Below are 13,801 nucleotides of genomic sequence, written 5' to 3' on the forward strand. Positions count from 1 at the left end.
CCATTTCTAGGGAACACTGCCCATCTCCCCACTTGTTATAGCATTAGGGGGCACTGCCCATCATCCAATTTCTAGGGGACCCCAGTTGTTGGGTTCACAGCAAAATGGCATGATCCCATTATAATTAGATGTGACAGACATCAGCTTGTACATCTGTGTGACATCCCTGTTATAGTGCAGCTCCTGTCCTGTCCCTGGAGTTCCCAGTGCTGTCTGATCTGTGTCCATCCATCCATCCATCCATCTTCCATTGCAGTCCATTGGCTGAGTGCTCCATGCAGTCTTTTCTCTCTCTCGGTGATGGAGCTCCTCTCCGCCCTCCCCATTGGATGGAGATGAGTGTGTGCCATGTAGAATGTGATTGTACTATGTATGGTCGGAGGCGATCCCGGGCAGGTGCCCCCCGGTCCCCCCCATGATCCATCCATCCCTCCATCCCCCCGCAGTGCCCCCTCTCACCCCCCTCTCTTTCTCTCTCTCTCCTCTTCTCTCTATTAGATGCAGTCTCTCCGCTCCTCCCCCTCTCCTGCTCATGTTGTGTCTCCGGTTCCTGAGCTCCCGGAGCGGACCGGACCCCCCTCACCCAGCCCCCCCCAGGGGCCCCCGAGGGACCTCGGGGCTCCCCGCAAACTCCGATCTCCCGGGGGAGACCCAGGCACCCCGGAGCCAGGAGGACGATCCCCCCAGACAGCCAGAAGACACCCCGACATCGCAGACTCCCCCGAGCCCCGCATCGCAGACATCTCCAACGGGGAAGACGACAGGAGCCCCCCTTCCTCTACAGACACCCCCACCAGGAACTCTCCAAGCCACCCCCCCGGATCGGACACACACCCCCCCGGATCGGACGGAGACCCACCCGGCCGGCGGATGGAAGAGACAGCGGGGAACGCGGTGATCATCAGGATCGGAATCCCGGACCTGCAGCAAACGGTGAGCGACCCGCTAGCGGGCTTTTATTTTGTCTATATACCTGTATATACCCTGTATACCCTCTATATACCTGTATATACCCTGTATACCTTCTATATATCCTGTATAGACTAATCTATATACCCTGTATAGACCCGCTAGCGGGCTTTTATCTTCTCTATATACCTGTATATATCCTGTATAGACTCATCTATATACCTGTATATACCCTGTATACCCTCTATATACCCTGTATAGACTCATCTATATACCTGTATATACCCTGTATAGACTCATCTATATACCTGTATATACCCTGTATAGACTCATCTATATACCTGTATATACCCTGTATACCCTCTATATACCCTGTATAGACCTGCTACCGGGCTTTTATCTTCTCTATATACCTGTATATATCCTGTATATACCCTGTATACCCTCTATATACCTGTATATACCCTGTATACCTTCTATATATCCTGTATAGACTAATCTATATACCTTGTATAGACCTGCTAGCGGGCTTTTATCTTCTCTATATACCTGTATATACCCTGTATACCCTCTATATACCCGGTATAGACTCATCTATATACCCTGTATAGACTCATCTATATACCCTGTATAGACCCGCTACCGGGCTTTTATCTTCTCTACATACCTGTATATACCCTGTATACCCTCTATATATCCTTTATAGACTCATCTATATACCTGTATATACCCTGTATACCCTCATCTATTCTATATACCTTGTATATACCCTGTATAGACTCATCTATATAGCCCGTATAGACCCATCTATATACCCTGTATAGACTCATATATATACCCTGTATAGGCTCAACTATATACCTGTATATACCCTGTATAGACTCATCTATATACCTTGTATATACCCTGTATAGACCCGCTACCGGGCTTTTATCTTCTCTATATACATGTATATACCCTGTATACCCTCTATATATCCTGTATAGACTCATCTATATACCCTGTATACCCTCTATATACCCTGTATAGACTCATCTATATACCTTGTATAGACCCGCTACCGGGCATTTATCTTCTCTATATACCTGTATATATCATGTATACCCTCTATATATCTTGTATAGACCCGCTACTGGGCATTAATCTATATACCTGTATATATCATGTATACCCTCTATATATCTTGTATAGACCCGCTACCGGGCATTCATCTATATACCTGTATACACTCATCACTATACCCTGTATACACTGGCTCAGGCATTTATCTATATACAGCACCCGTGCATGTCTATATCTTATCCCTATACCTTATATGTACCTGGAAATCCCTACTATGGGGGAATACACCGTATATTGGGCACACAGCAGACCTGGACATTGCTCCCTACTCTGCATTACTATGGGGCTGACAATACAATATACACCCTATACTGTCTGCACACTACGGGGGGGTCGGCGACATTCCATACACGATCAGGATACAAGATCAGAACATGTCACATTGGGATACACACAACGTACACCTGTCCTGGGAGTATGGATCATCCTCTGTACTTCCACATGTGTCATTCCAGGCATACGGCTAGCAAGCCTGATAGTCTCATATATACAGTATATCTATCTAATCTATCTATCTATCTATCTATCTATCTATCTATCTATCTATCTATCTATCTGTCTTTCTACAATCTATCTAGGTAGAGCTATCCTTTCATTCATTCATCCATCCATCCATCCATTTATTCATCCATCTTTACTTCCATCCATTCATGTATCCTCTCATTCTTTGAACGATCTTCCTATTCTTTAATCTATCTATCTATCTATCTATCTATCTATCTATCTATCTATCTATCTATCTATTTATCGATCCATTCATTCTTCAAATGATCTACCTTTCCTACAATCTTTCTTCCTTCCTTCCTCCCTTCCCTTCCCTTCCCTTCCCCTCCCTTCCCTTTCCCTTTCCTCCCTCCAACCATTATGCATCCTTCCATCCATCCACCCATTATTCCAATTATCTATCTAGCTATCTATCCATATATTTAGCCTTCCATCCATCCATTTATCCCTTCATCGTTCAATGATCTATCTATATCTATCTATCTATCTATCTATCTATCTATCTATCTATCTATCTATCTATCTATAATCTATCTATCTATCTATCTATCTATCTATCTATCTATCTATCTATCTATCTATCTATCTATCTATAATCTATCTATCTATCTATCTATCTATCTATCTATCTATCTATCTATCTATCTATCTATCTATCTATCTATCTATCTATCTATCTATCTATCTATCTCTCTCTGATTTCTCTCTCTCTCTCTCTCTCTCTCTCTATCTATCTATCTATCTATCTATCTATCTATCTATCTATCTATCTATCTATCTATCTATCTATCTATCTATCTATCTATCTCTCTGATTTCTCTCTCTAATGCACCCATGATGTGTCTGAGCCCCCCTGGCATATACAATACCTGTACTGGCTGGTATGAGCTCCTGCAGTCGGTAGGCTCCATGTCTCAGTGTATAAATATGTGTTGGAAGATATGAATATATTGGAGATTTATGCCCACATTGATGCCTAAGCTTATATTGTACATTTCTGTGGCCCGTGTTGCCATGTATGCCAGGTGAAGTCTTATGTTGGTTGGGGCAGCTATGGCTAGCATGGCATGACTACAGAGGATGGGGGATTCTGTGCATTTGCAGTGCCTGTCCTCATAGAATGGCAAGTGCAGTAGTTGGCAGCAGCTGGCCAAGTTGTGTAGTAGACAGGATTGCTTTGCCAAGAAAGGGAATAGTGCAGCAGACGCCAGATCAGAATGTAATAGGGGGATGTGTGTGGACACTATGCTGTGTGCCCTCAGATGGGGTGTATATTGCACATGTGTAGAGCGGAAGCCTATGTACATTAGTGGAGAAATGCAGTGCTGGAGATGACAGTGCATTGCTAGCAGGCTGGGGACTGTGATTAACGGTGGTCCTTGCATAAGATTGCAGTGCCTGCACACTGCATAGCTTCCATCGGAGCTGACAGACTCGGAAATTTCAATTTATTGGATTTAAGATTACGCTTGTAGCAGATCTTTGTTACAGTGTAACGTAGCAGATCATTGTTACAGTATAACAATTTCAGTGTGACATGTCAGGTGGCCCTGGGTTATGTCTCTTTAGAAAGCACTGCTTGACTCGGGAACTTGCCATGGCACTACTTGCTCATGTTTCTATAGGTGGCACTGCTCCGTCATGGAACTATACAGCAGACAGTCCTTCCATACGAGCCCCTTACACGGCGTGTGGTGTAATAAGGAAGCATCATGTGTTAGTAGTGGTAATGGAACTACTCGTATTGGATGTGACAGTTGTGAGAGCCAATAAAAACACAGGGATTTGAGCTCATACAAGTGATCTTCACTGAGGTTTACAGCAGAGCCTGGGATCAGACTTGACAAGTACAAGGATGGTAGATATCTTGGAATGGTGCAATTGTATCAGAACTAGAGAATTATACATAATGCAGCAACGTTAATCTGTAGGTAAGTACTATGTCACAACAGTTATTCTGTAGGTAAGTACTATGGGCCAGATTCACAAACGAGATACGACGGCGTATCTACTGATACGCCGTCGTATCTCTGTTTCTAACTATGCGGCTGATTCATAGAATCAGTTACGCATAGCTAGCCCTAAGATCCGACAGGTGTAATTGAATTACACTGTCGGATCTTAAGGATGCAATTCTAGGCCGGCCGCTAGGTGACGAGGCCATTGCGGCCGGCGTAGAATATGCAAATGAAGACTTACGGCGATCCCCGAACGTCCCGAACGGCCCGTCGATCTAAATCTACGTCGTTTCCGTCGAGTTACGCCGCGTAAAACTAGGGCTTAGCCCTAGTTCTCTTAAGCCATGGTAAGTATGGCCATCGTTCGAAATTTAAACATCAACGTCGTTTGCGTAAGACGTCCGTGAATGGCGCTGGACGTCATTTACGTTAACGTCTAAGCAAATGACGTTGGTGCGACGTCAGTTAGCGCAATGCACGTCGGGTAATTTACCCGACAGAGCATGCGCAGTACGTCCGGCGCGGGAGCGCGCCTAATTTAAATGGGACTCGCCCCATTCGATTGGGCCCGCATTGCGCCGGACGGATTTAAGTTACACCGCTGCAAATTTCCAGGTAAGTGCGTTGGTGCGACGTCAGTTAGCGCAATGCACGTCGGGTAATTTACCCGACGGAGCATGCGCAGTACGTCCGGCGCGGGAGCGCGCCTAATTTAAATGGGACTCGCCCCATTCGATTGGGCCAGCCTTGTGCCGGACGGATTTAAGTTACACCGCTGCAAATTTCCAGGTAAGTGCTTTGTGGATCGGGCACTTAGGCAGAAAATTTGCGGCGGTGTAACTTAAATAGGAAAAGTTAAGTTGCGCCCGCTTTTTGTGAATCTGGCCCTATGTCACAACACACCGCCTTGTAAAAAGTGGACGTGGTGTATCTGGATTTTGCAAAAGCATTTGATACAGTCCCCCACAAACGCTTAAAGGGGTTGTAAAGGTTTCTTTTTTTAAATAACAGACATGTCATACTTACCGTATTTATCGGCGTATAACGTGCACAGGTGTATAACACGCACCCTAACTTTAAGAGGGAAGTTTCAGGAAAAAAAACTTTCCACAGCCCCCCCAACACGCAGGCACAGTTTACACTCTATTTTCTGGGTAAAAAAGTGAGTGTTATACGCCAATAAATACAGTATCTCAACTGTGCAGCTCGTGTTGCACAGAGTGGCCCCGATCCTCGACTTCTGGGGGTCCCTCAGCGGCTGTCTCGGCTCCTCCCCGCAAGAGCTAACCCCCTTTTGGGAAGCGCTCTCCCAGGGGGGTTAGCTTGCGGGTACGCTCCCGTGATACAGCAGCGGGATTGACAGCAGCAGGAGCCAATGGCTGCGATGCTATCAATCATCTATTGAATTACCTGAGAAGAGCCGAGAAGTCACAACGCAGGACTTTTTGAGGGCTCAGGTAAGTAAACGGAGGGGGGGGGGGGGCTAATCATCGGATGTTTTTTCACCTTAATGCATAGAATGCATCAAGGTGAAAAAACATGTACCTTTACAACCCTTTTAATCTACAAGCTGAGGTCTGTAGGCATGGATCATAGGGTAGGTACTTGGATAAAAGGTCTTGATAAATAACGTATACTCAGAATGGTTTAGGGTGGTCAGTGGGGTACCCAAGGGCTCTGTCCTGGGATCAATTCTGTTTAATTTATTTATAAATGATATATGCAGGGGTGTCAAACTCAATTTCATCGTGGGCCACATCAGCATTATGATTGCCCTCAAAAGGGCCGGTTGTATCTGTATTATTAGATGTCCAGTTCATCCCCTCCCCTTTACATTAGATGTCAATAGCCCCCCCACTATCAGAAGGTGAGTCCCCCCTCTCCCTTACATCACAGTGCACCCCTTTCCTTATGCTGCTGCTGGGAAGAAACTGGATGCATTGCTTGAAAGCAGAAAGTGAGGGTCTAGAGTAGGAATGGAGGAGGGCTGGAGATGCGAGGGCCGGATTCGGCCCGCGGGCCTTGTGTTTGCCACCTCTGATATAGAGGATGGGATACATAGCTCAATCTTAGTGTTTGCAGACGACACAAAAATATGCAGGGCAATAACAACACAGCAGGATATAGAAACCTTACGAGAGGACCTGAATAAAGTAATGGAGTGGGCTAATGCATGGCAAATTTAGTTTGATACTGGTAAATGTAAGGTAATGCACTTTTGGGGTAAAAATATAAACACAAATTACTCTTTAGGGGGAGAATCTCTAGGGCAAGTGTCTCAAACCGGCGGCCCTCCAGCTGTTGCAAAACTACAAGTCCCATGATGCATTGCAAGGCTGACAGTTACAGGCATGACTCCCACAGGCAGAAGCATGATGGGACTTGTAGTTTGGCAACAGCTGGGGGGCCACCAGTTTGAGACCCCTGCGTCTAGGGGCTTCCAGGATGGAGAAGGATCTAGGGGTCCTAGTTGAAGACAGACTGAGCAGTGGCATGCAGTGTCAAACTGCAGCTTCCAAAGCCAACAGAATATTAACATGCATTAAAAAGGAAATTTACTCCAGAGATAAAACTATTATTTTGACACTTTATAAGACTCTGGTTCGGCTGCATCTGGAATATTCTGTCCAGTTCTGGTCACCAATCCTCAGAAAGGATGTGCTGGAGCTGGAGAGAGTCCAGAGAAGGGCAACTAAATTAATATGGGGACTGGAGAACTTCAATTATGGAGAACGACTACAAGCGCTAAATTTATTCTCACTGGAGAAGAGACGCTTGAGAGGGGATATGATAGTGATGTACAAATATCTCAGTGGTGATCCCAGCATAAGTATGAAACAGTCCCACGGAGTGTAAGAGGATATGGGGCACCACGATGAGACTGCAACAGAAGCGGTTTAACCTTAAAGTGGATGTAAACCCAAAATGTTATTTATTTATTTTTTGATGTTACAATGTAGAGAATACGATTTCCTATCATCTGTGCTCAGTCTTGCCACACAGAGTTAATCCAGCTCTGAGCAATCCTCTTTTATTGTTCAGTGAAAATTAACAGACTTCCAGATAAAACCCTGTCTAAATACAAAGTCCATTCCTCTCTCCTTGCTTTGATTGACAGGTTATTTACATATCTAGCTTGGACATGTTTATCATATGTTATGTTATGTTTATCATAATATGAAGTGATCCACAGTATAAAAAGTGAGCAATCCACCCCTCCCCCACATAACACATCCTGTAATATACAATGACCTGTGGATCACCTCATATTATGATAAACATAATGTGTGGCAAGACTGAGCACAGATGATAGGAAATTGTATACTCTACATTGTGACATCAAAAAATAAATAAATAACATTTTGGGTTTACATCAATCAAATATCTGGTGTCATAACTGATCACATGTGCAGCATCATGGCAGCTTCCTTGGCTGAAAGCAATAGGAGGTTTTTGATCTGCTTTCAGTTCCTGCCCTCAAGGAGCTTTCAATTTAAAGAGGGGGTCCACCCCCCCCCCCCTCAGAAAAAAATTTAAAGTCAGCAGCTACACATACTGCAGATGCTGACTTTTAATAATAGGACACTTAGGACTCTTTCACACAGAGCGGATCCGTATTGATCCGCCCCGTGTGTGTCCGTCTGCTCAGCGGGGATCATCCGTAAATCCCCGCTGATCTGTCGGCGGACAGGGCGGACCCCGCACACTGTGCAGAGACCGCCCTGTGTTTCCTCCGCTCTCCCCTATGGGGAATCGGATGAATACAGACCGTGTGTCCGTATTCATCCGATCCGTTCTGCCAGACGGAAGAAAAATAGGGTTTTCTTCCGTCTGAAGAAAACTGATGTTAGCGGATGCTCAATCCGCTAACGTCTGCAATCCCATAGGGAAGCATTACAAGTCCGTAAACAGACTTGTAAAAAACGGACCGTTTGTCCGCCCGTGTGAAAGGGCCCTTACCTGTCCTGGAGTCCAGCGATGTCGGCACCCCAGCCGATGTTTCCTTCGGGTCTCGGGTGCTGCTGCCACTAGTAAGGAAACCCAGCCTTGTTGATTCACAGCCGGTTTCCTACTGCGCCTGCGTTAAGCGCGCTGCGCTTTCGGAATTGCCCGGTGGCGGGGGAAGAAGGAAGGGGGGGGGGCCGAACATCAAAGTGATTGTGCCGTGATCTCCCAGAAGTGAGGACAGGTACCTGTCAAAAACAGGTACCCGATCCACCCAAAAGGCGCCAAATGGGGCAATGGAGGGGGGAGGAGTCAGATAAGCAGAGCTTTCACTTTTGGGTGGAACTCCGCTTTAATGTCCCTATCTTGCATACTAGGCTCAATTTAGACAGAAACCAATTAACATACCTCTTCGAAGTTTTAGCAGTGCTAATTTTCCTATTTATCCTGTAACACTGCTCTGACAAGCTGATCGGTTGCCTGGCAACCAAAAATGCATCAGCCTCTTCATAGGATGTAGTAATAAGAGAGGACGTGATGACCCTCAGCATGCTATGCTTGATCAGCGCTCCAGCGATGGGGGATCTTCAGCCCGGCGGGAATGACATCACTCCCGCGAATGCGCAGGAGCTCAGTCAGATCCGGCATTGCTGAATTTGTACAGTGAGCTGTGTGTGTGCGGCTTAGTGTACATGGGGCGGACAGGCAGGTAAGTACCTTTAAGGCCTCATGCATACTGAACATTTTTACAGCGACTGTTTTTGACTTGGGGCATTTTTTTGTAGCCTGTAAACTCCTTAGCATATTATCTTATGTGTCCATGCTTACATAGGCTTTTGTAAGCATTTTTTGTCAGGGGAGTTTTCTGGCTGGAAAAACCCTTATGCCGCGTACACACGACCATTTTTAATGCTCTAGCATTATACGTACGACGTCACTGCTTTTGCTGATTTTGTGTTGTAAAAGTTTGGTGAGAGACGATTCGCGCCTTTCAGTCGGTTACAGCAGGGTTTGACAAATTTGCTTGGAATCTAGGAGCCAGCTAAAAAAGTTAGGAGCCAGAAAACGCGCCCCGTCCCGACGAGCTTGCGCGCAGAAGCGAACACATACGTGAGCAGTGCCCCCATATGTAAACGGTGTTAAAACCACAAATGTGAGGTATCGCCGCGATTGGTAGAGCGAGAGCAATAATTCTAGCCTTAGACCTCCTCTGTAACTCAAAACATGCAACCTGTAGATTTTTTTAAACGTCGCCTATGAAGATTTTAAAGGATAAAAGTTTGTCGGCATTCCACGAGCGGACGCAATTTTGAAGCGTGACATGTTGGGTATCAATTTACTCGGCGTAACATTATCGTTCATAATATTTAAAAAAATGGGGATAACTTTACTGTTGTCTTATTTTTTAATAAAAAAAAGTGTAATTTTTTGCCAAAATAGTGCGCTTGTAAGACCGCTGCACAAATACGGTGTGACAGAAAGTATTGCAACAATCACCATTTTATTCTCTAGGGTGTTAGGATAAAAAATATATATAATGTTTGGGGGTTCTAATTAGACGGAAGAAGATGGCAGTGAAAATAGTGAAAAATGACATTAGAATTGCTGTTTAACTTGTAATGCTTAACTTGTAATACCAACGGCCACCACCAGATGGCGCCAGCTCACACATCTGGTGGTAATAACTTGTAATACCAACGGCTCACCACCAGATGGCGCCAGCTCACAAAAAAAATTTTTTTTTTTTGCCCACCTTCCAAGCCAATTCGCCAGGACACTATTTCTAGTCGCCATGGCGACCGGGATTTGTTGAGTCCTGTGTTACAGCGTGATGAATGTGCCATCTCCATTACAAACACTAGTTTTACCAGAACGAGCGCTGCCGTCTCATAACTTGCTTCTGAGCATGCGCGTTATTTTCACGTCGTTAAAGCCCACGCATGACCATTTTTTACGACGTTAAAAACGACGCGAAAATTTAGAGCATGTTCTAAATTTTTAAAGGCCTTTTTAAACGTTGCGAAAAATGCTCTGGAGCCCACACACGATCGTTTTTAATGACAAAATTTTTTAATTTTTAACATTGTGAAAAAAGGTTGTGTGTACGCGGCATTAGTACTAGTTGATTTTGAAGAGGAGTTTTCAGCTGTAAAAACACTCTGATTCTGAAAAACGCTAAAAACACAGCTATTCTGCATTTATGAGCATTTTTCAGCCATAAGTTTTTGTGGCAGTATAGTTTTGCTAAAAAACACTAATGCAAAAATGCTGCAAAACGTGACAAAACGCAAGTTTTTAATGTGGCATTCTACAGCTAAAGCTACTGACGTTTTTGTAACATGCATTGTGCATGACGCCTAATTTAAAATATCTCAAACATGTTATACTTACCTTCTCTGTGCAGTTGGTTTTGCACAGAGCAGCCCGGATCCTCTTCTTCTCAGGTCCCTCTTCTCTGCCCCTGGCCCCTTCCTCCTGTTGAGTGCCCCCACAGCAAGCAGCTTGCTATGGGGGCACCTAAGCTGAGTCACAGCTACCTATGTCCATTCAGACACAAAGCCCCGACCTGAAAACAGAGGTTTATCAACTTGATACCTTAGATCAGATCAAAAAGATTTGCTATAAAACTGGATGGTGGTGCTTCATTCCAAATAATAGTACATATTAAAGTATAAGTCTATAGAGTGGGAGAACTTACAGTACATCCGTTTTTTATTGCAATGACAGTCCTAGTGCCTGGAAATTGAAGTGAAATTGTTCACTAAAGCCTGTTTAGATAACAACACTTCTGGGACTGTCAATCTTCTGCTTCCTCCCCCTCAGGCAAGAACTGTCATTCTTCTGTTTCCTCCCCCTTAGGCCGGGACTGTCCATCTTCTGTTTCCTCCCCCTTAGGCCGGGACTGTCCATCTTCTGTTTCCTGCCCCTTAGGCCGTGACTGTCCATCTTCTGTTTCATTCCCCTTATGACAGGACTGCCCATCTTCTGTTTCATCCCCCTTAGGCCGGGACTGTCCATCTTCTGTTTCCTCCCCCTTAGGCCGGGACTGTCCATCTTCTGTTTCCTCCCCCTTAGGCCGGGACTGTCCATCTTCTGTTTCCTCCCCCTTATGACAGGACTGCCCATCTTCTGTTTCATCCCCCTTAGGCCGGGACTGTCCATCTTCTGTTTCATCCACCTTATGCCAGGACTGTCCATCTTCTGTTTCCTCCCCCTTAGGCCGGGACTGTCCATCTTCTGTTTCATCCACCTTAGGCCAGGACTGTCCATCTTCTGTTTTCTCCCCCTTAGGCCTGGGACTGTCCATCTTCTGTTTTCTCCCCCTTAGGCCTGGGACTGTCCATCTTCCGTTTCCTTCCCCTTAGGCCTGGGACTGTCCATCTTCTGTTTCCTCCCCCTTAGGCCTGGGACTGTCCATCTTCTGTTTCCTCCCCCTTAGGCCGGGACTGTCCATCTTCTGTTTCATTCCCCTCAGGCCAGGACTGTCTATCTTCTGTTTCCTTCCCTTCAGGCCGGGACTGTCCATCTTCTGTTTCCTCCCACTTTTGCTCGGGACTGTCCATCTTCTGTTTCCTTCCCCTCAGGCCAGGACTGCCCATCTTCTGTTTCCTTCCCCTCAGGCCAGGACTGTCCATCTTCTGTTTCCTCCCTCTTAGGCCGGGACTGTCCATCTTCTGTTTCCTCCCCCCTCAGGCCAGGACTGTCCATCTTCTGTTTCCTCCCCCTCAGGCCAGGACTGTCCATCTTCTGTTTCCTTCCCCTTAGGCCCGGGACTGCCCATCTTCTGTTTCCTCCCCCTCAGGCCAGGACTGTCCATCTTCTGTTTCCTTCCCCTCAGGCCAGGACTGTCCATCTTCTGTTTCCTTCCCCTCAGGCCAGGACTGTCCATCTTCAGTTTCCTTCCCCTCAGGCCAGGACTGTCCATCTTCTGTTTCCTTCCCCTCAGGCCAGGACTGTCCATCTTCTGTTTCCTCCCACTTAGGCTCGGGACTGTCCATCTTCTGTTTCCTTCCCCTCAGGCCAGGACTGTCCATCTTCTGTTTCCTCCCTCTTAGGCCGGGACTGTCCATCTTCTGTTTCCTCCCCCCTCAGGCCAGGACTGTCCATCTTCTGTTTCCTCCCCTCAGGCCAGGACTGTCCATCTTCTGTTTCCTTCCCCTTAGGCCCGGGACTGCCCATCTTCTGTTTCCTCCCCCTCAGGCCAGGACTGTCCATCTTCTGTTTCCTTCCCCTCAGGCCAGGACTGTCCATCTTCTGTTTCCTCCCCCTTAGGCCCGGGACTCTCCATCTTCTGTTTCCTTCCCCTCAGGCCAGGACTGTCCATCTTCTGTTTCCTCCCCCTCAGGCCAGGACTGTCAATCTTCTGTTCTCTCCCCTCAGTGTTTTCTCCTGCTGGCCTCCTCACTGCAGAAAATGGGAATGACAAAAGAAAGGATCCACAGAGCACTGTAGGTTAAGCAAGGGAGATTGACACTTCAGGAAGTGTCAGTCTCTGCAGGCGATCAGTCTTGATCAGAGCAGCAGTCAATGGTGCAGGGAGCAGGAGTGATAAGTATTTTATTTATGGGTACTGCTTTAAATGCTACATTCACCTTTTCCTTCCTGGAAAATAGTCTGTGCAGTCAAGGGATGATAGATACTGTAGTAGATATTAAAAACTGCAAGTGTTCGTGTCCTTGCAAAAAGGCGGGAAGTGAGGGTTCCTGATTAGAAGTTTTTTTTTATCTAGGCTCTTGAGGTGACCCAAATGGCCTACAGGTAAAACAAGAAATCTATCATTTTACACAGCTGTAAAGTTTTTTTTATATCTACATAGGCCCTTTGCATAGGCTGTTTCCTAAAAAGGTGAACTTAGGCTTTAGTTATATTTTCAGAGACAGTGTTGCTGTAATACACACATGTGCTGAACCTGGCAGCACTCATGTCATATCTCTAGCACTGCCTGAAATGAAGTTACACGAGGGACATTGAGGTGACTGGTCACCCTGTGTCCTTACAGCAGGCAGAGGTGACTGGTCTTCGCCACAGGAAGTGCTTGGCCCCCATTGTCTGATTGTATAGTTACAATAATGATTGAAGAAGGACACATGAGATGTACGATGCAAGGGCACCGGGTTTAAAGATATGAAATTCACTGCATTAGTATGAAATTCAATTATTTTGCTGAAGTTGAGCTTTAATGTTCCAGCGAAAGGCCACTTTAAAGCAGAACTAAACTCATCGATTGAACTGTTCTTCATAGCAGTTACATTCAAGGCATGCCATGAATGATAACTGTCACAGTTTAGCAGTATAGTATATAGTATAAATGTAGTAGTAAGTATTCCCGCGCTACTAGGAGATAAAACGAGGCTCTATGGTGC

At 45.8% G+C, this 13,801-nt stretch overlaps 1 protein-coding gene across 5 annotated transcripts in view; it reads left to right on the plus strand.

Annotated features, from left to right (window-relative positions):
• The first annotated feature begins 495 nt into the window (after positions 1 to 495).
• SHANK3 (SH3 and multiple ankyrin repeat domains 3) overlaps positions 496 to 13,801 on the plus strand; it is a 375,382-nt gene continuing 362,076 nt past the window's right edge. For all 5 annotated transcript variants that reach the window (XM_040343142.1, XM_040343144.1, XM_040343143.1 and 2 more), the window contains exon 1: positions 496 to 933. In XM_040343142.1, the coding sequence (XP_040199076.1) occupies positions 499 to 933 (435 nt within the window). In that variant the 5' untranslated portion in view covers positions 496 to 498. The remainder of the gene's footprint in view (positions 934 to 13,801) is intronic.

The sequence above is a fragment of the Rana temporaria genome, chromosome 3 (genome assembly GCF_905171775.1).
Source record: "Rana temporaria chromosome 3, aRanTem1.1, whole genome shotgun sequence".
NCBI lineage: Eukaryota > Metazoa > Chordata > Amphibia > Anura > Ranidae > Rana > Rana temporaria.